Source organism: Frankliniella occidentalis, unplaced genomic scaffold, assembly GCF_000697945.3.
Source record: "Frankliniella occidentalis isolate FOCC.00 unplaced genomic scaffold, Focc_3.1 Scaffold118, whole genome shotgun sequence".
In the NCBI taxonomy this organism is placed as follows: Eukaryota; Metazoa; Arthropoda; class Insecta; order Thysanoptera; family Thripidae; genus Frankliniella; species Frankliniella occidentalis.
Window position 1 is genome coordinate 371,972 of NW_026267246.1, and position 22,145 is coordinate 394,116.

At 48.9% G+C, this 22,145-nt stretch overlaps 5 protein-coding genes across 7 annotated transcripts in view; 3 read left to right on the forward strand and 2 right to left on the reverse strand.

Annotated features, from left to right (window-relative positions):
• Window positions 1-581: 581 nt before the first annotated feature.
• LOC113204002 (dynein axonemal intermediate chain 4-like) lies at window positions 582-4,801 on the forward strand. Its single transcript, XM_052270347.1, has 7 exons — window positions 582-709; window positions 1,228-1,363; window positions 1,726-2,283; window positions 2,361-2,705; window positions 2,800-3,062; window positions 3,148-4,392; window positions 4,481-4,801. Exons 1-6 carry the CDS (start codon window positions 666-668, stop codon window positions 4,109-4,111), a joined length of 2,310 nt encoding a protein of 769 aa, XP_052126307.1. The 5' UTR covers window positions 582-665; the 3' UTR covers window positions 4,112-4,392; window positions 4,481-4,801.
• A 1,134-nt stretch (window positions 4,802-5,935) lies between these two features.
• LOC113204008 (protein LSM14 homolog B-B) lies at window positions 5,936-11,384 on the reverse strand. The gene is made up of 8 exons (XM_052270352.1): window positions 11,146-11,384; window positions 10,466-10,614; window positions 9,771-9,900; window positions 9,062-9,324; window positions 8,713-8,983; window positions 8,456-8,633; window positions 8,119-8,357; window positions 5,936-8,037 (listed from the first exon to the last, which is right to left on the reverse strand). The coding sequence occupies exons 1-8, from the start codon at window positions 11,264-11,266 to the stop codon at window positions 8,030-8,032; spliced, it is 1,359 nt and encodes a 452-aa protein (XP_052126312.1). The 5' UTR covers window positions 11,267-11,384; the 3' UTR covers window positions 5,936-8,029.
• Window positions 11,385-11,803: 419 nt separating this feature from the next.
• Window positions 11,804-14,640, forward strand: LOC113204004 (cytochrome c1, heme protein, mitochondrial). The gene is made up of 9 exons (XM_026418998.2): window positions 11,804-11,958; window positions 12,080-12,151; window positions 12,899-12,946; window positions 13,034-13,182; window positions 13,267-13,399; window positions 13,476-13,640; window positions 13,719-13,847; window positions 13,943-14,062; window positions 14,144-14,640. The coding sequence occupies exons 2-9, from the start codon at window positions 12,080-12,082 to the stop codon at window positions 14,252-14,254; spliced, it is 927 nt and encodes a 308-aa protein (XP_026274783.1). The 5' UTR covers window positions 11,804-11,958; the 3' UTR covers window positions 14,255-14,640.
• Window positions 14,641-14,973: 333 nt separating this feature from the next.
• LOC113204005 (aprataxin) lies at window positions 14,974-15,935 on the forward strand. The gene is made up of 3 exons (XM_026418999.2): window positions 14,974-15,444; window positions 15,522-15,655; window positions 15,729-15,935. Exons 1-3 carry the CDS (start codon window positions 15,095-15,097, stop codon window positions 15,881-15,883), a joined length of 639 nt encoding a protein of 212 aa, XP_026274784.1. The 5' UTR covers window positions 14,974-15,094; the 3' UTR covers window positions 15,884-15,935.
• A 158-nt stretch (window positions 15,936-16,093) lies between these two features.
• LOC113204003 (3-phosphoinositide-dependent protein kinase 1) overlaps window positions 16,094-22,145 on the reverse strand; it is a 27,967-nt gene continuing 21,915 nt past the window's right edge. The window contains exons 1-8 of one of the 3 annotated variants that reach the window (XM_052270351.1): window positions 21,799-22,071; window positions 18,760-19,300; window positions 18,367-18,667; window positions 17,918-18,284; window positions 17,653-17,835; window positions 17,203-17,532; window positions 16,955-17,107; window positions 16,094-16,841 (exon numbers count right to left, since the gene is read on the reverse strand). In XM_052270351.1, the coding sequence (XP_052126311.1) occupies window positions 16,740-16,841; window positions 16,955-17,107; window positions 17,203-17,532; window positions 17,653-17,835; window positions 17,918-18,284; window positions 18,367-18,667; window positions 18,760-19,147 (1,824 nt within the window). In that variant the 5' untranslated portion in view covers window positions 19,148-19,300; window positions 21,799-22,071 and the 3' untranslated portion in view covers window positions 16,094-16,739. Of the gene's footprint in view, window positions 16,842-16,954; window positions 17,108-17,202; window positions 17,533-17,652; window positions 17,836-17,917; window positions 18,285-18,366; window positions 18,668-18,759; window positions 19,301-21,794; window positions 22,072-22,145 lie in introns of those variants that run through there. The other 2 variants (XM_052270350.1, XM_052270349.1) reach the window with 2 other exon arrangements.

Genomic DNA, 22,145 nt, shown 5'->3' on the forward strand with positions numbered 1-22,145 from the left:
TCGAGCGGTCGGTCGTCGAGCGGCCGGTCGCGAGCCGCTCCAAGCAGCAATGCCAACCGCGAACCACGAAGTCCTTTCGCTGGGGATGGTTGCGGATCGCGACTACCCCCGCGGAGGACCCGCGGCGGACCCGCGACGATCCTCCGCGTAAGACTCGCGCCCTACGATCATCCCCCGCGAAAGGATTTCGCGGTTCGCGGTTAACCCAATGTGGACAGGGTGGCATAGCTGCTTGGAGCGAGTGGCTCGCCACGGCCCGGCCACCGACCGCTCGACGACCGACCGGTCGGTGCTCGGTCGGTGGCTGAATTCGGACACACTCCAGGATGCTCGCCGTTGGCCGAAGTTTACTTTGATATACAGGTTGGCCAACTCCTTACGAAAAGAATACGCTTTGCTGTCAGTCTATTTTTGGCCCATTTCATCTTAAATAGCGAAATCGAACACACCAACACTGAAATAAAACGTTCTTTTTCTACTAAAATCAAAAATATTGGTTAAAATGACAACTCAAATATAGGTTTTATGTTTCAAGTGTTGCCTTCTTATCTTCTTAAAGAAAAATGGCTTCCTCTAGCGGTCAGCTGTTGTAACTAACGTTTTGTTTAGAAGGAAGGCAAAAGTTGTATCTTCGGGAGTATAGTCCGTCTTAATCTTTCTCGTCAATGGGATCCATCATAAGAGCAACGTATCGTCCTGGAGATCTGTTGTAATGTCACGACATAATCAAACAGCACAAGTTGCACGTTTCATTAATTAATGTAATGAAATTTTTAAAAAATAAGCACTTTGTTGTACAGTGTATGGTGCACTCTTACACCTTGTAGCACGTCCCACCATATGGCAATCGCACATCTCATAAACGGACCTGACACTTCTGCACAAACTTTAAAACTAAGAGAAACATAATTTATTCAAAACTATCACCGTAATTACTCATTTTCCTACTCCCAACACATGCACGGCACAGCCGATGCCGATACCCGTCGTATCAGCACGTATCAGGTAGACTGTAAGCGCTAGGTTCCCACCAGCGTGGGCCACGATGGACATGAAAACGTTCTCTCGCCCGGACACTTGGGCGCTTTGGGGCGGGCCGCCGGCAGCACACAGGGGCTCGGCGGGTTGGCCTTTCCCGCAGCGTCCAGCGTCTCCTTGTGAAACGCTCATTGTGGGGACAACTGTACTGGCACATACGACTTAACGCCCTTGTTCGTGTCTTTTTAGGAGAGAAAATGTTCGAATATTCGATGAAAACGACGTAGATGTGACGCCCTTACCCCTTGTGTTCAATGGATTCGACGACGAAGAAGATGAGGAGGAGGATGCGATTGTCGATCTCACTTTTCAAGATACTGAACAGGCAAGGACGCTTATAACCGATAATAACCGAGAGTCCTACAGACACAGACCCCTATCTCCTATGTGTCGAGTGTAAAGGCTAATGCTCCCCAGGGTTGCGGGTTCGCATATCCAATAAGGGGCACTACGGGCAGATCGGGTTTGTAAACCCGCAACACTGTGGTGTGTTGCCTTTACAGGCGGTACTGTGCGGGCGGGTGGCCTCGCTTGCGGTCCATACGCCGTTGGTCTCTCAAAACCCATCCCATCAGCACGCCTGACATGAGGTCTGCTACCTGGGGTCATCATGCCCGGTTCTAAAAATATTCGTAAAGTAAAAAACTTATGATAGTAACATAGCGTGTTGATGATTGATTACTACAGGTCGTACGAACAACCACCGAAAGCTATATCGCGGCGCTCCCAGAGGATCGCACTCCGACCCCATCCTCCGGGGCCGGCGCCTCGGCGGCCGGGTCGGGGCATCGTACTGAGGGTAGCAGCCAGGGGGGCGGGGAGGACGGTGGCGAGGAAGACGCCGAGGAGGGTGACATTGACGACACGGCGTCTACGCCGCCTCCTCGGATCCCCACGCCCATCCTGCAGGCGCTGCAGGCCATCCGACACTACAAGCCGGCGCCGGAGCCGCGCACCACCTACTTCCTCGCGGAGACGCCCACGTTCTGGCTGTTCGAGCTGCCCAGCAAGTGTCTGCCGTGGAACGGGCCGGACGCCGGTGACGAGGCCGCGCAGTCCCGCCGCGAGGACGGCCACTACTTCTGGCTGACGTACGCCGAGGGCCGACTGCGGCACCGCCACGACGCCGAGGCCCAGACGCCTGTCACGCTCACCAAGAAGCAGCGCACCCAGACCCTGGCCGTGCACAGCAGCACGGTTCAGCTGTTCGCCACCGAGTGGGACCTCTATGACACATTTCGCAAGGCAAGTGCCCCGGCGTCCGCCCATGCCCCGGCCTGCAGCCGCTCCTTACCTGACAAGTGCCTCTCGCTTGTCCACAGGTGAACATTGCCAGCAGGTTGGCGGGCCGCGGGCCCGCCCGCTCCAACGCCATCGTCCCCAAGGGAGAGGCCACGACGGCGCACTCGGCGAGGTCCATTGGTGTCTCAACCACGACCGCGGCTGACGACGCGGCCAGAGCGCGGAACGGCTGGGCACGGCTGGCGGCGGCCACGGCGAGAGAGGCAGCCAGCCGCACCACCATCATCCGCATCGGCGAGCAGCCCGTGTCCCCGCGCCGCCGCCTGCTCCGCTCCAGCCAGGACCTGCTCGAGTCCAGGGAGTTCCGCCTCGCTGCCACCATCTGCGAGCGCCTTCTCGCGTCCAACAGCTACCGCCGTAGGCAGGTGCGAGGGTGGAGGCTTGGCGCAGGCGCCAGGTGGGGCTGCCTATGGTAGGTGGTAGGTGATCTCCGTCTCCGTCACCTCTGCCTGTCCGCAGGAGATCTTCATCGGCCACCCCCGTCTGCTGACGCGCCAGAAGCCGTCCGAGTTTCGGTACACCGTGACGCGCCTGTTCGAGCTGTACAACCAGGACACGCAGGGGCTTCCTGTCACCGGTGTGGCGTGGAACGGCAAGGACAACACCATCCTGGCGGCCGGCTATGGCTGCTACCTCCTATCCGACAGCAGCCGCACCGGTCTCGTCTGCTGCTGGAGCATCAAGAATCCCTTTCAGCCCGAGCGCATCTACAGGCTCGATAGGTGGGTCGCTATGTCTAGCGCAGCTGGGAGAACCACACATGCGCGTGTTGTAGTGTGACTTTTCATCAACGAGCTCTTCTTGCAGCGCCGTCACGGCCCTGAACTTCTCGTCCGAGAGGCCCAACCTGCTGGCGGTGGGCGTGCAGTCCGGGCTGGTGTACATCGTGGACGTGTCCCTGTACGCGAGCGACCCGCGCGCCGTGCGCCAGCTGCGCAGCGACAAGGCCCCCATGGCGTACGCGCCGCTGTGGGACGTGCAGTGGTTCACCTACACCGACTTCGTGGCGAGCACCGAGGAGGTGTTGACGGTGGGCGATGACGGCTGGGTGTGCAAGTGGAACCTGGACCGCGACTGGGAGTCGTACCCACTGTGCCGCGTGCAGTACTACCCGGAGCGCGAGGACTTGCTGCGCCGAGCCGACCCGGCCGCCTGTGAGGTGCGGGTTCTGTCCGCGTTGTGCGTCACCCTGTTGCCCGGCACGCGCTACCTGGTCGCCACCAAGGACGGCGTGGTGGCCGAGTGCCACGTACACCAGCGCGCCAGCAGGCCCACGCTCACCACGGCGCACGCCGGCCCCATCTACGCCATCCGGCGCTCGCCCTTCTGCGGCAACCTGTACCTGACGGCGGGTGCGGACTGGACGGCGTGCCTGTGGTTGCGCGGCTGGGACGAGCCTCTCGTCAAGCTCAACAGTCCGCAAAACGCTGCCGTGGAGGCGGCCGCTTGGTCGCCGTCGCACGCCACCCTCATCGCCACGGTGTCGGGCAGGGAGTTGCAGGTGTGGGACGTCGGCAGGCGCGCTGCCTCCGCCCGCCCCGTGGCCGTGGTGCCAAACGAGCGCTCCGTGCGCTACACCAGGGTGGACTGGGCGCGCGACGGGCTTAGCCTGCTGTCCGGGGACCGCGCGGGTCATGTGTGGGTGCACCACCTGGGGGAGCTGCCCCATCGGCCGCGCCTGGCCCGGGAGGCGCTGGTCGCCGCGCTCAGCCCGCTGGTCCCGCCACACCGCCGGCCCCTGCTGAGGGAAAAGCTGCTGAGTGACGACTGACCGACCCGGCCATCTGTCCCACACCCCAAACCCCGTTCAGTGTAAGACTTGGAGTAAAATTAAATATTGTCGTGAAAACCATGGAAACAAAGTAGAATTGCGTTTTGTTGGCACCAAATTCTCTGTAAATTACTTTTCATACGCGACATGTTAATGCTCGGGAGGAGCAACATGTTTGCCTCGGCACTGCTGTTGAGTGGAAGAGCAGTCGATGCACTTCACCGCGCTGGGGCTGTGAGGCTGAAGCATTGCATCCGTTCACTCTTCCCGCCTCTGCATTGGTGGGTTTGGGTAGCAAGCGATTACAACCGCAAGCTGTTGAGCCCCATTCCCTCGCCTCTACAACCTCTCTTTTGATCCAACTTGCAGCCAGGGCGGCTCCGACTCGAACGACCTCCTAGACCCGCACTGCAAGGTGGCGCTCGTCACCGAGGGAACGACCAACGTCGGCTTCGGCGTGGCGCAGGAGCTGCTGTGCCAGGGCGCCGAGGTACAGCGAAAGTGACGAGCAGAGGATCTCTGAGATTGAGATGGATGCGAAGAAACCCATGGGCAGATGGCGAGTGACCTCGCGTGCGACAGACCGTGGTCATCACCGGGACGCACTGCGAGGCGGGCTTGGAGGCGGCCGGGAAGCTGTGCTCGCACCACGGCTCGGACAGGGCCGTGTTCATGCAGGCGGACACGTCCTGCTCCAGGCAGTTCCAAGGCACGTGCAGCTCACCCGAGGCCGAAAGTGGGCCTGCGTCTCGCATACCTACCTAATCGTGAACGACAGACGTGTTCAAGGAGACCATCAGGCGGTACGGCGGCGTCGACATCATGTTCAACAACCCGCGCCTGCTGGGCGCCGCTGGGGACTGGGAGCAGGACGTCAACGTGAACCTGGTGAGAGGCGCCGCGTGCCTTGGGTGTGTCTTTGACGTGCTGAGCGGACGGGCGAGCGCTGGGCGCCTGAGTGGCAGGCACGCCCGCCGTGCGCGCCAGCAGACGGTCGTGCCTATCCACCCGGCGCTCGAGACCAGCCCGTCCTGTTGGCGCGGCCCAGACCAACGTCCTCAGGGGCTGCGTGCTGGCCATGGCGTTCATGGGGCGCGACCGCGGCTACTGCGGGGGCGTGGTGGTGAACAACGCGGGGGTGGAGGGGCTTCAGCCGTTCGCAGCCTCCCCCGCCCACTGCGCGGCGGAGCACGGCGTCGTAGGCGCCACGAGAAGTTTCCAGGCAAGCGAGGGGCGAGGACAGGGGGCACTCTGGCTTCGTCTCATCGGTATTCCCTGTTCAGACTGATGGATTTGCGACCGCGATCGCTATTGGTTGTCGGGCTCGTACTAGCCTTTTACGATGGTATCATGAACGCTGATTTTCTGATCCGTTTTCCTAGTGAAACAGATGGAGTTGCTCAGTCGCAAAATTCTTCCAGTCTTCAAGTTGCATCGGGGGAATATCGTAATCACCATTTCGTTCTGAACAGGGCCACTCTGGCAAGACTGGTGTGCGCGTTGTGGGGCTCTGCTGCGGACAAACTGACAGCGACCAGTCCAAAGGTGGCGGTGGAGAGACGCCGCGACAGTCGTAAGCATAGTTCTAAATATATGGGTTGATCCTTTCATGACACAAAACCAACAGGTATTGTTTGACCAGGACGCGGGCCGCGGCTAAAGCAGTCTTGCACATGATACGCAGAGCACCCGCCGGTTCAATTTGGGTCCTGGATTCAGGAGAGTTGTTTGCAGCCCAAATACCAGATCGATCAAAAATATCAAGACTAGTCACCAAGTATGTTTGACAAACAAATGCACCGCAGTGGGAGAAACAATGAACAGTTTTTGATTCAGACAATTTCTTTATTGATGGCCGAAATGTGACATCATCTTAATCAGATAACGTCGTTGATTGATCAACACATATGCCCAACAAGTGGACTCCAGCATTACCTAAATGACAGCACTACATGGACAGATAAGAGGTACAATACTTGATTGGAAATCCCAGTGCTAATGTGCCATATGCGAGGTAGACTTATGAGTGCTCCAAGTTCAACTTCATAATACGCCAAATAGCACAAACTTCAACGCGGACAGGCTCAAAACCTTGAATTAACAATTCTCCAAAAATAGCTGACAATGAGATCACCTTCCTTTGCCCACAATTTATCAGCTGAACAATACTCCGTCACATGAATGCAAGTTAACTCTTGTACCAGAGCTAGGGCATGTCATTTCAAGAGCGTACATTCCACACACCACAGCCCAAAAATAGTTGAGGTCAGAAGGCTAATAAACATTAAAATTTAGCAGAATTACATCCACCACTCCTGACTCCTGCCAATTACAGCATAAAAAAAGCAGCCAACTAATTGCAGGCAATATTTGCACGTTGTCTAGGCACAAGTGCAAGTATGGATTATTCCTGCTAAAACAGAAAGACCACAAATTCATAATTAACACTAGATCTCGACCTTGTAACTTCACAATATAAACCTTCATTTCATTATTCCCTCCCACAAATATTCAAGACCTTCACAATGCATTAGAAAATCATAAGGTAACACATACATGTGGCACATTTCAGTCAAACTGATCCAGAAAGTCGAAGTCGATATGAAAATAAGACTTGAGATGTACAAGCACATGCTCAAGATATACTATATCTAAAAAAAGAGATACTAAACTTCCATATGCACAATTTCTAGTCCAAAGTTTACAATATTCCATCAATAATCTGATCTACAATAAAAAGGACAGGTAAGACAGCACTTTGATTAATTCTAATTCCCACTGACAATTAGAGATCAGTCACAAATTTTGAGTGAATGACAGTTACAAATGAAAGTTAGAGCTAAGAAACATGGAAGGGATTAAACAAGCATTACATGTAATGACAATTGTTCTTTTATTTAGTCTTTCATGCTAATATGTTTAATGAACTAAAGATGAGCCAAGTGCCAGTCTATAGCAAAATCTACAATTACAATAGTTCGTTTAAGTATCACACTGTGCGTCTAGCCATCACGGTTCGACATGCTGACTGGCATAAATTAATCAAAAAAAATGAAACCATTCCATTCCGATTGTCACCACTTGGGTGTCACAAAAACCATGATGCACATAAAAAAATAACAAAATATATCTACATGAAACATTCCTTGCATCTACAAGCAAAAATGTAGTCTTCATACATTCCAACAGCTATTTCCAATTTCATATAGTTCCTGTCTGGTGGTCTTAAAAAACTTCCATTTGTTAACAAAAACATAAAATTCTCCCTCTAACTCACATCAAGCACAACGTCTTTGGCCTAAATAAATTTGATCTGTACAGGGATTCTAGAATGACAGGTTTACATACAGAATTGCCCTACCTAAAGTCTTTAAATACAAATATTGATTAAAGTGCAGGTAGGCAGTTGCTAACAGATAGGCAAGGACAAAAAATTAAATACCATGCCAACAGGTACATAAACGACATCAACAACTTTTGAATGAGACGCTTCAATGAAATTTTTGTCAGGCACAAATCACACCAATATACATGAATCTTCAGATCTTTCCACAAGCCTGGACAGTCTACTGTACCTGAGACCCTCGAATTTTACCATTTTGTAATACATTACGTACTGACACCCAGGTTGACTGCTTAGACCCATAAATAAGAGGAATATCTCAAACTAAAAAACTCAAAGGAGCCGACATTAGAGGACCAACCTCACTTCTCCACTTGCACCGCCCTACTCTTCCATGATTGGATACAATTCAATTCATTCCACTTGTTGTCAATCCTGCTTACTTCATCAAGTGCACGGAAAATGTCAGTCAAATACGCAAATAAAAACATCCTTGGCCCCGTTTCCTCTTGATATGCCACCGGCAAATTAAGAAAAAAAATCCTAGTAAGCAGTCCTGGGTGCACTTGAAGGTCTTACTTCCCTGAAACAAATCAAGAACGGTTAAAAATAACCCAAGGAAAAAACCTGACGAAAAGCATCACTGTTTCATCATGCGCCTTACCTGCAGGTTGGGGTTGTACATTGGCAGGCGTTGAGTTAGGATTTCCTTGGTTTGATCGTTGGTTATAACCGCCCCTGTTTCCTCTGTAGTTTCCACGGTAGCCCCCTCGGTATTGGCCACCTCCCATACCACCGCGGTAGTAGCCTCTGCCTCGGTACGCTCCGCGCCTCGCAGAAGCAACACCAAAGGTCTCAGAGTTAAGTTTCCGCTCAACCCTCCAGTCAGTCCGTTGGGAACGTCTGCAATGTAAAAGATTTTAGAACCATGTTAAGTTATAATTCACAGAGCATACATCCATGACCAGGTAATCATGCAGTGAGGGAAGAGGAGTACTAACCCTTTACTCCGCTCCACAGCTTCACAGCTGATATTATCAAAGAAGGACTTGGCCTTATCATAGAAAGTATCATTTTCTTCTTCTGGTTCAGTGATTTCCACACCAGTTTCATTACCAGAATCGTCTTTCTTCTCACTACTAGCTTCTCCATTCACCTTGATCTGGGCCTGGTCAGCATCTACAAAAGAAATTAAGAATAATGAAAACTGAAAATCATATTAAAACATGAACACAGAAGTAAGATAAGGTCAACTTACCCAGTTTGGCCTTTGCCAGTTTGCTGCGCAGCTCTTCAAATTGGGTATTGGCCTGTTCAAAGTCATAATCTCCCTCGAACTTCAAAGTTTTCTTCTGGGCCTGTGCATTATTGCCAGCTGCAGATTGCTGCTGCTGTCCTTGTTGCTGCTGAGTCTGTTGTCCAGGGGCTCGCTGGAAGTTCTGGTTTGGCCCGCCTCGACCACGCCCTCTCGTGCGAACCATCCCCCTGTTGTTCACCCAACCCCCGCCGCCACGGTTCTGCTGGCCTCTCTGAAAGAAAAAATCAGTTAGGTAATTAACAAAAACTTGACACAACCAATGGATAAAAGAAAAATAACGACCACCTACCTGATTTCTATCATGGTAATCATTCTGCTCCCTATGCTGTTGCTGGGGATCCCTGTAATTCCGGAACTGAGGCCTCTGCTCATAATCACCACCTCGCCTGTCACGGTTTTGGTTGGGCCTTCCATCTCTGTTGGGTGGTTGCACAGCACGGTTCTGAGGTTTCTTGTCCTCCTTAGGCTGCGAGCACTGAACACCAGCATCCATGGTCGGAGACTTGCGTGCAAGTAACCCTGGTGTTGATGAGCGTGAGCCACTGATGAGATCTAGGATTAAGGGAAAGATCAATGAGAAGGTGTAAAGATGGAAGTAATAGATACAATAATTTCACTCAGAATTCAAGCAATGAGCAAGCATGTAGCACAAAACCTAAAGAAGTAAGGAAACGCAGAATTAAATAATAGCAGCAAGATAGCAAACAGTTTGTTTCTGCATGGCAGGCAAATTAATAAGCTTTGATTAAATGGCAAAATAGAGAAGAATTGGAAAGCATAAGCAAGATAAAGTACATACCAAACTCAAAGCGTGCAAAGCCATGCCAAAAACAAGACTATTTACATACCATGACTTTCTTGCTCAATAGGAGCAGAGGGTGCAGGCTGCATACTGTCACCCATTGGGAGAGGTGCAGCCAATTCACTCTGCTTGCCCAAGCGGGGATCGTAAGCCAACCCTACACCAGGGGCTATGTTGCCACCGAGACCTGACATACCGCCCATGGGTCCCATTGACTGAGGGTAGGGACCAAGTGGTCCAGGTCCCCCGATGTGTCCCAGTACAGGATGAGGGAAGGGTTGACCAGGGAAGTTGGCTGAACCACCAAGGCTTGGTGGAACTGAAAGCTGTAAATCAAATTAAAAATTTAGGCAGGTCATAGTACAAACAGTGTGGTACAGAATTAAACAATAGTGGACATGAGCAGAATGAGCACACAGTCTAATGGATAATAAGGAGCCCAGGATACTACAGGTCACAAAACCAATTAATTACCTCAGACTTTCATTTTCAATGCAGCGAAGAGTTACATGAAGCCAATCAGGAGAGAAAAAAACACATCATTAATATTCAATGATCTAAGAGGAGGATAAAGATACACCGCAGCCCTTACAGGATGACAGAACAAAGTTCCAAACTAAAGTCAAAAAGACACCAAGGAGATCAACAAAACAATTACAATAAGTTCCCAATTTCATCATTTGTATGATGGCAAATTTCCCGTTTCTGAAGAGAGTAGTGATATAAAGGTTAAGTATAGCGAGAATAAGGAATGTGGATTGAAGATTGTGAATATCTAGCCATTGATGAATGGGAATGCGAATTTGGGAACATTAAGGTTGGCAAGATACAGGTTCCAACTATGCCTTACATGAAGGATGGAAGCAAAAGGTGATTGATAGTGTATCTTACCTGGACGATGGCAGGATCATTGAGAGGCTGAGTATTCACTACTCTGATGTCCTTAATGTCTGATCCTCTGAAGAGGATATAATCGTAGACCTGATTCTGAGCAGGAACTGGGTACTTCGTCTCTCTTTCCTCAGTTCCAAAGGAGCGAACTGATGACAAAACAATACCATTAGGATATGAAAAAAATTAAAACTGAAAACTCCACAGTAAATGGAGAGTTTTATCAAACTGCAGCGCACCGAAACGGTAACTAGTCGAGAGACCAAGACGAACGCGTACAGAACTTCAAATAAAGAAAGAGTGAAGAGAAGGGGGGAGGGGGGGGGGATGCAATAGAAAGCAAAAGAGGTTAACCTGAAAATGTCGCGGTGAAGGACGGAATATATGCACAAATCCACGAGGTAGGGAAATGAAAAGTTAAACGAAGCTGAGCTTTCTTAACGAGTTGAAGGAGATAACGGACCAGTGTAAAAGGAACACAAACAACAGCGGCTCCATTTGACAGAAGCCGAGCCTAGGCTTACGCCGGAATGAAATACTGAGGACGTCTATCACATATTACATAAAACAACATAAGGCGCAAGTCCCCTCAAGCATAATGCATCTCTCGACTCATAAATCTGAACTAAGAACGAGAATTTTAAAAATAAATTTTACGATCCCAAATACGAGAAACTTACCGCTAGCCAGCGCAATAGTACATTCCTGGGGGTCCACGGTAAATAGACGGCCTTCATAACGAATATCAGCTTTCGATATTAAGCTGATTTTACTGCCCAGCTCGGGCATACCCGAATTCATCTTGATGAAACTTTATTTAACGCAGGATTCCTCTAATGTCGGCGGATAACACCTCTCGTCTACATTCGACCTGAACTTCTCGCCGATGCCGATGTCACAAGCGAATGAACGAAAAGCCACGCAGCGTTGCCGGTTTTGAGTGTTTTCTTCCTGTAGCTTTTTCTTCGTGTTCTTCTTTTACCAAAAGAAACATTTACACTCAAGGCAGCGATACTAATTTTTGATTCGAAATCAACTTGCATTTCACTTTTGGAACCTAATAATGAATGCAGTTGTCGGATTTAGAGACCACTTTATTGTTTTATTCTGCTGCACCTCCATTGATTTCAATGAAATATCGGAAGTAGGGGTACACACTACAAGCGGGATATTTGAATTAGCTTTTCTTCACAACATCAGGTTATCGATGAAGTTTCTGAGAAACTCTTGAATCTAAATTCTGAAGGAACCAAAAGTACGCAGGGAATCACTCAAAGTTATGAATAAAACCGTAGTGACGCAAACTTGCTTTATTCAATGTCGGTGACCGCCGAAGGGGACCAGGGCCATACAACGTATGTAAGTATAACCGGCAACGCCGCGTATGTGGAGACTCCCAACATCAAACGAGTGCTCCACTGCGAAGTGCTACTTTCGCCCACATCTCGTCATTTCTTCCCCGTTTTCACGCCTTGGCATCTTTACTATTGAATGTAATAAGATTTTAGAATGGATTTACTATCTGATGATTGTCAACGTTTGATATCGCCACAAATTTTGTGTACTTGCCTCTTGATCATAATTTGACCCTTCTGTCTGCAACCTCTGTTCAAGATGGCGGCGTGTATGAGGCGAATTTGCGGAGCTGGACTGTTAAAATCTAATCATGGAATCGTTTTGCAACAGGTAAACTACAAGTTACCTACTTATTTTACTATTTCGTTTCATGCTATTCAACTTGGTGGATTTTGAACGGGTTTCCTCGATTGTTTACCACGAAACACCCCTATCCCCCCGACCTCTCATCTGTCGGAAGACTTTTGTAGTTTCACGTAATTACTACGAAATCTTGTTTGAAATAACATCTCTTTGTATTTAGAACTTCAGTTTTCCTCTCTGGCATGTCGTTAGTTCATTTTCCATGTCTGGCAGTTCCTACATAGTGTGCATAGCATCATCTCAATAGTGTTGTCTGCATCTCAGGTATCCAGGAGGTCAAAGTATAGGTTAGGTTTGTCCACCAGATTTAGCAGAAAAATAAGACAGACCCTACTCCTTGGCTTGAATTTGACTGTCTCAGTCTTTGAGTTATATTGATATGTATTTAACTTCAGTAACTCAGAGAAATTTTTATTTTTTGTACAATTTAGTTCCGAAAAGGTTATGTGCCTTGGCTCCATTTGTCCTTCATTCCTGATCAACTGAGAATCTTATTTTCTCCCCTGTGAGGCAACTGTATTCCTTGCTTTCACAAATGTTTTGACTTATTTCCCCTACTGTATTGATCAATTGTCCTGTTTCAAGGTAGTTTGATAGAATGAAGAGTTTCTTGTGTAGCCTAGTGACTCTGAAATTGACAACACTTCTATCTTAAGGATGGTTTTCTATTTGCCCAAATTAACTCAATTATAATATTTCATTTTCTCTTTTCAGGCTAATAAATATTCTTCTAGCAGCACCTGGACTAAGAGCCAGAAAGCGGTAAAAGCCTACTTCATTCAAACTTCAAGATATGCTTGATGCATTCGTTAAGCTAATGCCCTTCTAATTTTCTGTTAAATTATGCAGTTGTGCACGTCAGCTGGAGTGCTGGCGGGTGGTGTAGCAGCTCTTTGGTACACTCTGGACCGCTCTGTCCAAGCAAAGGATCTTATCCTTCATCCTCCTGAGCAGGATTGGCCACACAAGGGACTTCTGGGGTCTTTTGACCATGCAAGGTACGTCATGAATTCATTTAATTATTTTTTTCTGTTATTCTTAACGATGAAGAAACTCTGTCTGATAATGTTTTAATTGTGAAGCTTGCGCCGTGGGTATGAAGTCTACAAGCAAGTTTGTGCTGCTTGCCATAGCATGCAATACGTCCGCTACAGAGAATTGATTGGTGTCACACACACAGAAGAAGAAGTCAAGGCAGAGGCTGCTGAAATCATGGTGACTATACTTAATGCTGTGTACCTTTTATTTAACTCTTTAGACTCTTTCCAACTTTGGTATTTATTTTTTAAAGGTTGAAGATGGTCCTGATGACACTGGTGCAATGTTCAAGAGGCCTGGCAAACCAGCTGATCGTTTCCCAAGCCCATACCCCAATGAAAATGCTGCCCGTGCTGCTAACAATGGAGCCTACCCTCCTGATCTTTCCCTTATTGCTGCTGCTCGCCATGGAGGAGAGGTTCTGTGTAATTTCTTTCTTATGAAATAGTGTGCCAATATTGTGACTCTCTCACTAATTAAAGAAATTCATTTTCAGGATTACCTCTTCTCTCTTCTGACGGGTTACTGTGAAGCTCCTGCTGGGGTGGTTCTGCAAGAAGGCCAGCACTTTAACCCTTACTTCATGGGTGGTGCTATTGGTATGGCACAGGCTATTTACTCAGAGGTAATTCATTTCGTTCTTTCTGAATACTGTATGTCTTTGTAGGAAATTATTCTTGTTCGAGAGTATGTGTTAATTTTGTTAATCTCTGTTTGTAGTCTGCCGAGTTTGGTGATGGCACACCTGCCTCTGCCAGTCAAATTGCAAAGGATGTTTCTGCATTCCTGAGGTGGTGTTCAGAGCCTGAACATGATCAACGCAAAAAGACAGGCCTGAAGGTGAGTAGATTTCCATTTTCTTGTACACTTTGACATATTTTTAACATCTGAAATGCTGATGCTGATTGTTCTGTCTATTAGGCACTACTTATGCTCGCTGCCTTCACTGCTATAAGTATTTACTGGAAGAGGCACTCATGGTCATCACTGAAGAGCACTAAGATTCTGTATGTACCAAGGAAGAAGTTGTAAAAATGTAGGCCAAACTAGCAAAATGATTCACAATGTAGGAATTGTCCCACTCCAGATCATTGTGTAGTTATTACAATTTAAAATGTGATGTTTGCTGGCTACTCTGTCACATTATTTTAAAAGCAAACTGGGACAAACACAGCAGGTTCTGTTTGTAAACCCATTCATTTGTGAAGGAAAGTGGAACAGTTTCATTTTTAAAAATTTGAATTTAATGATTTGTAATTATTTGAGTCCTTTGAAATTGTCATGTTTTAATTGGAATACTCATGTGTACTGTTCAATGAAAAGGAGATGTTATGACAGGCATAAAAATACTCTTGTCTGTGTTAATTGCTACTGTTGTGTATCAGTTTTTCATTTATTAAAATATGTGCTACAAGCTACTTCTTTATTAGCAAACATTTCTTTGACAACACTTGTGACCCTCAGACTTGGGTATGCACTCTTGTAAAATATCATGTATTATTGCATTTTGCTGAGCCTGTAAAGAGTTTTAATTGTAAATCTGGTCTATTAAATCACTTAAAATACCAGTTCAGGAGAGGACTGAATGAGATATATTGAACATCAATTTGTTATCAGCACATTTTTAATTTGAAACCTTGACCTACTGTTGCTCCATACTACAATTATTTGTGCAATAGCCCACAAGTATGTATGCAATTATATAAGCCAACGAAGCATTTTTATCTTGGCAACTAATCTTGTTGGCAGCCTGCGGGAGAACTAATGTTGGCACTGTTGGCAGAACTGGCGGTGGCCGTTGTCGTCTGCTGGCGCGAGCGGGTGTCTCTTGCAACTATTCAGAATTGCTGTGAACACAGTGTTCTGTCTTGAATGACGGTGTCTCTGACATCCAGATCAATTGTTAGGCAAATGTCGAAAGGTGTAAAACGTGAGTGCGAGGATGAGGCTGGAAACAAGGCCAAGAAGCCTGGCATTGGGCATTGGGCGAACGGATTGATTACAGCAATGGAGGACCCTAACCTTAAGGTGCTTGATGATGATCAGGTTGTTGTTATCAAAGACAAGTATCCTAAAGCAAAGTTCCATTTCCTCATATTACCAAAAATACCAATTCCGAACCTTAAAGCCCTTACCGACAACCATTTGGATTTACTGCAACATATGCATGAAGTAGGATGCAAAATTTCTCAAGAAAATCAACATGCTAAGCATAAATTCAGGTAAAGTACTGTGACACCAATGTTAATGTTACTGTTCTCTTGCGTAATCATTTAAGACTTTTAGATTTCCTTAGCAGACTCGGATATCATGCTGAACCAAGCATGAATCACTTACATCTACATGTGATCAGTGATGATTTTTGCTCTGATTCTTTAAAGACCAAGAAACACTACAATTCATTCACCACTGATCATTTTATGAACTCTGCAAGTAGGTTGATTGAAAATGCCTTTGCTGTTTTGACTTGTTATATTTTCACTAATTTTGTGACTCAACATTACAGAGGTGATGGATTGTCTAAAGAAAACAGGCAAAGTAACAACACCATCTCGAGGTGATTGTGAAAAGTTCTTAAAGCAACCCTTGGTTTGTTTTAAGTGTGGCGAGAATATGGCAACCATGCCAAAATTAAAAGAACATCTCAAGTCTCATGTGTGAATCTGTGTTAATTTAAAATTAAATGAAATATATGTGTAATGAATGTCCAATAGCTGAACTGTGTCAGGTATTTTCAACACCAAAAGTTCCACAACTAAAGCAAAGTTGTATTCATAGAAAGTTTGGTAGTTATCTGGGCATAGGATAAAAATAATATAGCTTTTTTTAAGATTTAACACCTACCACTTTCTCATTTAATCAAACTTCTCATTATAAATAACAATTACATAATTGAATTTATTACAAGCCACATGTGATAAACAAGTGTAGCTACTTATAATATGGTAACAGCACAAAACAAGCAAATATGTTAATAATTAACCTGAATAAATTATTGATCAAGTTACAATTAAGGAAATAAATTAATTTACAACAATGCAATTACATGGCAAATCAACAATAACATTTACTGACAAAATATTTAATAATACTGATATAAATTGGCTAGTAAGATTGTATTGGTCTTTTATAAAAAAAAGGGGAGGAGTTGGGGGACCCAGGGGACCGCAGCAAAACTTTGGGAAGCAAAAAATCAATTTGTTTTTGCTCAATGATTCAACAAACAGCATGTAAACCTATGTATATATGAATGTATATAGGACAGGAGAGAAAAGAAAATAATGTTTAAGTACATTAGCAAACAATCTAGTCTTGAATTTTAGCTTCAGAAATTTAAGCTACATTTCAAATTTTCAATTTAACAAATGCCGGGAATATACATAGGTTTATAATAACCAATTAAAATAAAATATCACTCATTTTAAAACAGTCCGTGGTATTGGTATACCTAGCTAATATTCATAAAGAACTGTTGGCAACAAATTTTCCTAAGCAGATCCTGCTGCTGCAGTCATTTTCATGAATCTACACCATATGTACTAATTCGTACATCCTCTATTGCTTTACACCACTCTAAGGCATACCCTTCGGGTTCTTCCAAATAGTATGTTCTGTTAGGCTGGAAAATAAAAAATAGGAAACAATGAGAACCAGTAAGTTATACAATCAAGTGTGAAATCAGGGAAAAGGTTCTGTGAGCATTTCTGAAGTGGAATGGTTTGTGATACTTACAGTGTGTACAAAGAAGATTTTGAAATTCTTGGGTTCTACTCTAAGCTCTTTACTCCAAGGAATTTCACCCTTAAGAACCATATTAACAGGGTCAACATAATACAAGTGTGGGCCCTGCGTAAGAAGTAGCATTCTTCGGCGAGCAAATAAGCCCTGAAAATGAAAAAACAGCAGCCAATTAGAATTTTTACAAACATAGGTATACCACAAAGCAAAATTTCAACTGATTAACAGTACAGGGATCCTACCTTTCGTTTGTCAACCAGGCCTTGCTTTAAAATTAAGTTGTTTTCTGTAAATTGATGCCACTGATTCTCTTTCATTTGTTTCTCTAATCTCTGTGCAATATCTTCAGGTGAAAGTTCTTGTAATGAAATGTGCCTTTTTCTTGGTGCAATAGAAACTTTTTTCTCACGGCTAATTTTTCTTTGAGGTTCATTGACTACTGGGGCACTAGTGGGTTCTGGAGATGATTTACGAGGTTCAGGTTCTGAACCACTACTATTATTTTGAAGTTCTAGCCCTAATAATCTTGTTAATTGTCTATCATCAAGACCAGGTTCTAAATGATCAGGTACCTGTAAAATTTATGAAGCATCTTAATTAAAAAGCCCAAATACATTTCCATAGATGATTGATATATGTTCATGTACTGTAGTAATGATAAGATCAAAATAAAAGAGGCACACGACACTTACCCTATAGTGACTTCTCAGTTCTTCATGCTCCGATGTCCCAGGTAAGTATGGGTAGATAGGAGGCGGGTTGGTTTCACTGAGCTTTCTAAAATCTATTCCTTGGAAAAATGGATGTGCCCGTATTGATGGGTACCCCTCACCAGGAGGGTCATTGGCACCTAATCTTTGCTTGGGATCCAGAACCTGATAATATTAAAAATATGATTAGAGTTAATGTTCTCAGGTATACTACTGGAAGAGGATAGAAAGTAGCCAACTCGCTTACCAGTAATTTTTCAACAAGGTCACGTGCACTAGGTGAGAAGCCATCAGGAAATTCATATTCTAGCTTAAGAATTTTTTGAAAAATAAGGTATTCTGATCTTGCCCAGAAAGGCGGAAGACCAGCAACCATTTGATAAATAATACATCCAAGGGCCCACAGGTCTGATGAGTGTGATGCTGATTTGTCAGTAAGCAGTTCAGGTGAAACATACTGGGCTGTACCAACAAAACTATTTCTTCTCTGTCTCATAGAATTTTCTTCTTCATCAGATTCCTTCTCACTTTCATTGAACATCTTGGCTGAGCCAAAGTCTGTGATGAGAATGTGCATATTTTCATCCAAGAGAATGTTTTCTGGTTTAAGGTCCCTGCAACAGGAAAGATATGAATGAAAATTTTATTCAACTTAATTAAAATTAGCAGTCTAATTTAACTGCAAGTGGTACACACCTGTGAATTACCCCTAAGCTATGTACATGGCCAAGAGCAACTAAAATTTCTGCTGCATAAAACCTTGTACATTCAATATCAAATGACCCTACTTTATTGATGTAGGGTAAAAGTTCTCCTCTCTTCGCAAATGACAAAACAAAATAAAGGCGATCTGTATCTTGAAATGTGCAAAACAATTTCACAAAGAAAGGGGCTGCAGGACTTTGGTTTGAGCCCAGGCGATTTAACACTTCCTTCTCTCGCTTTATATATTCAGTCTTTTTCTCACGGATAATGTGACGCTTGTCACATACTTTTACTGTAAACAAAACAAAAAAAAGAGCACAGTTAAGTACAGAGAGAATACGAATTTAAAGTTGTTTCAAACGATGTACGAGTAAAGCCACTTACTTGCATATTCTTTATTGGTATGAATGTCTTTGGCTAAATAGACCACAGAGAAGCTGCCCTCCCCGATGACTTTCCCAAAGATGAAATCCTTGGGGGTGCGCTTCAGTGCCGCCTGCGCAGCTTGGCTGGCGGGGGTGGGCTGCCCGTTGGCCTGCACATTGCTATGCCCGTTCCGCGGGCTGGGCCGGGCCTGGCGCTGGTGCATCCCGGGCCGCGCGGCGGTCGGGGCCGCGGTGGGGCTGACCGCGGGGGGCAGGTCCGCGGGGGCGGGCGCGGGCGTGGCCGGCGACACCGCCTCCTCCGTCCTGGGCGGCGGCTGCGCCCTCTCCAGGGCTCCCGTCGGCCCGCGAGGGGGAGTCATCGTGATGGCTATCAGCGGCACCAACATGCGGTCAGCCGGGGGCGCCGGGGGCTGCGTCGACACGTGAGACGCGGGGGCGGCCGTGGCAGGGGCCGGCGGGCTGCTGGGCGGCTGCGGGGGCTGCTGCGGCAGCGGCGGTGGCGCCGGCGGAGCGGTCTGCTGCTGGATCGCGACCACGTGCTGGAAAACAAAGCAGTACAAACCAGGTGAGAAACGCACCACAATAACACATGCAAGCTCACGCGTAACCCTCCCCCGGGTCGGGCTGCGCGGCGGGGACCGACCGACCGACCACATTTCACTCGCAACCGGATTCGGCCGGTGCGGGGCGGGACGAAAAACACACCAGTGACGCAGCAGGTGTGACACGGATGTGAGCGCGCCGGGGTCCTCGGCTTGTCCAGGAGGAGAGTCATTCAATCATTCATTCATTTGCAGACTGGATGCAGCACAACGGGACGGGACGCGCTGCAGCTCCACGTCTCGTCCAGCCTGTGCCTGTCCAGCGCTGTGGACTGGAATGCACCGGCTGGGCCGCGCCGGCGGCAGCGCTGGCTGGGGAGGGGAGGGAGGGGTGTGGCACCTGCTGCTACCGATCGCATTCCAGGCCGCGCCACATTCTGTAGGCGCGGGGCTGCGGGGCCCCGGCGCCCCCCGCGGCGGAATTTCGCGTGCGAAAAGCCTGGCGCAGCAAGTCAAGCCGCGCCGCGCCGAGTTGCGCCGTCGCGGACACCGGCAAGGGTCGAGGCCAGCCTGGCGGGCCCGCAGCCGACGGCGGCAGCGGCGGCAGACAGCCGGACGGGCCTAACCTACATTGGCGCCCGCCCCGCCCCCACCCAACTGCGGGAAAGTGACCGCGCCCGCCCACCCTGCGATCTCTACTCTACCAAGGCGGTGCAAACTCGCAAGGGATTAACGCCCGCTATAGACAAGCACCCCCGCAGAGCGCCGCTGCTGCTTCTCAGCTCGTTAGGAAGTTCCTCAGGTAGAGAGTTGGGCTTTTAAAAGCCCCTCACACGCGAGCCAGCCATCTCGACCGTTTCCGATCGTTTTTTTCCCGTTTTATTACTTTTTCATCTCCCCTCCCGCGCCGCCTCATTTGAAATCAGAACAGTTTGCCGCGGGCCGCAACGGCCGCAACAGCAGCTGCCTCGGCCGCCTCCCTTTGAATGGCAAATGGCGACGGCGGCGGCGGCCTCGTCCGTCTGCTGAATATTATCATTCAAACGGCTCGATTCCCCGACGCACGAGCACATCAGAAAAAGTGCGGAATTCAATGAGGGAGAGAAAACGGCCCGAGAGTCAGACGAGACGCACCTGACTCCCAGCAGCGGCAGGAAGGACGCGCAAAACTCTCCCCTCCCCCTTTGCCACGCCATCAGCTGATTGATGCACTCGCAGTCATTCATTCCCCCCTCCACAATTACTACACCGCCACTTCCACCTCCGTTGCGCGGCTGCATACGGCGTCGGTAAGAGGGGCGGGTGGGGGAGTGGGGGGTAGGAGCGTCACACATTTTCCAGGGGCCGAATCGCCGCGAGGAGCGCCAGGCCAGAGGCGCAGGCGGGGCCGGGGAAGGTGCGGGAAGGTGCATCACTCGGTGCAATGTGGGGCAGGTTAAGAGCGCCAACATTCGCCTGCATGCCTCTGGTCGTGTCGACTTTTGAAGGCCCATAGGAAGTGGCCCCAAGCCCCAGCCTGGGCCCAGAACTGGACCGGAGGTCAGCGACGGGTTTGCCGCTGCCTAGGAAGGAAGTCGGGCCGGCGCGTGTCGGCAGCAGCGACACACGTCACCTCGCGTCGCTTTAAATGGCGGCGCGATAAAACTCCACGCGCGGCTCCTCTTCTGGCTCGCACCGCCGCTAGCGGAACACACAGGGGGACTTTGGGCAAAGTCGACTTTGAGGTTCGGCGCACAGGAAGGACTTTTTGAGGAAAGAGGACTTAGCTGCCTTCACCTTGATTTGAGCCACTCGGCACGAAGCCTCTACGTACTTTCAGCAACCAGAGGCGAGGGCGCCGTCCTTGGAGCAAATAATCCACAAATCCAATTGCCGATACGGCGGAGGCCGCACCCCCCACAGTCGGGACAGTCAGAGAGTGGACAGCCGGGGCTCTAGCCGGGGCTCTAGGCGGGGCTGGGCGTAGTCCGCGGCACTCAGTTCGAGGTCATGGAAGCCGCCGCGCCGGCAGCTCGGCGCGGCTCGGCTCGGCCGCCGCGCGTCCGCCCAGCTGATCAAGGCGTGGGGCCTTCCCTCTGCCAAAGCTTGCGGGGCTTGCGCCACGCCGCGCCGTCCTGCTGCGTGGCGCGGCCCGGCTGGGGCCCGGCTCGGCTCGCCTTGACACTCAATAACATAATCATATCTAATTTACGTAACGCTAACGCCGTCCAGGCGGACGACAAGGCAGGGCGGCCGGCAGCGCAGTAGTCCAGTTACATAACGAGGTGGCAGGGCGGGCAGGGCGGGCAGGGCGCGCAGGGCGGGCAGCAGGACCCGCAGCCACAGGGCGAGTAAGGGCGCAGGGTCGAAGTAGCGGTAGGGTGCACACCGCCATCGATCGCAGCAGGCCAGGGCAAGGCGGGCGGGCCCGGCCCTGCCCTGCCCACAGCCCAGGCCGACCCCCGGCCCACCCGCGCCGCGACCCTCCCCCTTGCAGGGGTGACAGACTAACCTACATTCTCCAGCAGAGCACGGCCAGAGTCGTGCGCTGGCTGCGCTACGCGTGCGCTGCGCGTGCCGCGGAGACGGCCTTCTCCTCAGGCACCTGCTCACGGGAACCGCACTGACAATTATTCCGAAACACTGGGGCCTGAAGCGCGACAGTCGCTCGCTCGCTCACGCGGCTCGGTGCCGCGACGATAGCCAAGGCTGGATGGGCTCGGGCCGTTGGAGCTGCTCGGGCAGGCTCTGGTACCGTGTCGCGGCGGAGGTTACCGTCTGACTGAGAGCGGAGCGGAGCGCGGAGCGGGGCCCCCGCGCGGGGCAGGCCCATCCGTGGGGCTCTGCTGCCGGCTGCGGGCGC

Bases quoted from the DNA above. Each gene is read 5' to 3' on its own strand.
- LOC113204005 (XM_026418999.2), top strand. From the start codon at position 15,095: ATGACGGTGTCTCTGACATCCAGATCAATTGTTAGGCAAATGTCGAAA. The intron at 15,445-15,521 runs GTAAAGTACTGT...TTTCCTTAGCAG, and splicing joins CATGCTAAGCATAAATTCAG to ACTCGGATATCATGCTGAAC. The intron at 15,656-15,728 runs GTAGGTTGATTG...TCAACATTACAG, and splicing joins TCATTTTATGAACTCTGCAA to AGGTGATGGATTGTCTAAAG.
- LOC113204008 (XM_052270352.1), bottom strand. From the start codon at position 11,266: ATGAATTCGGGTATGCCCGAGCTGGGCAGTAAAATCAGCTTAATATCG. The intron at 9,901-10,465 runs GTAAGATACACT...TTTGATTTACAG, and splicing joins ATGATCCTGCCATCGTCCAG to CTTTCAGTTCCACCAAGCCT. The intron at 8,634-8,712 runs GTAAGTTGACCT...TTTCTTTTGTAG, and splicing joins ACTGGCAAAGGCCAAACTGG to ATGCTGACCAGGCCCAGATC.
- LOC113204004 (XM_026418998.2), top strand. From the start codon at position 12,080: ATGGCGGCGTGTATGAGGCGAATTTGCGGAGCTGGACTGTTAAAATCT. The intron at 13,400-13,475 runs GTGACTATACTT...TATTTTTTAAAG, and splicing joins CAGAGGCTGCTGAAATCATG to GTTGAAGATGGTCCTGATGA. The intron at 14,063-14,143 runs GTGAGTAGATTT...TCTGTCTATTAG, and splicing joins GCAAAAAGACAGGCCTGAAG to GCACTACTTATGCTCGCTGC.
- LOC113204002 (XM_052270347.1), top strand. From the start codon at position 666: ATGGGATCCATCATAAGAGCAACGTATCGTCCTGGAGATCTGTT. The intron at 2,284-2,360 runs GCAAGTGCCCCG...GCTTGTCCACAG, and splicing joins TCTATGACACATTTCGCAAG to GTGAACATTGCCAGCAGGTT. The intron at 3,063-3,147 runs GTGGGTCGCTAT...CTCTTCTTGCAG, and splicing joins CGCATCTACAGGCTCGATAG to CGCCGTCACGGCCCTGAACT.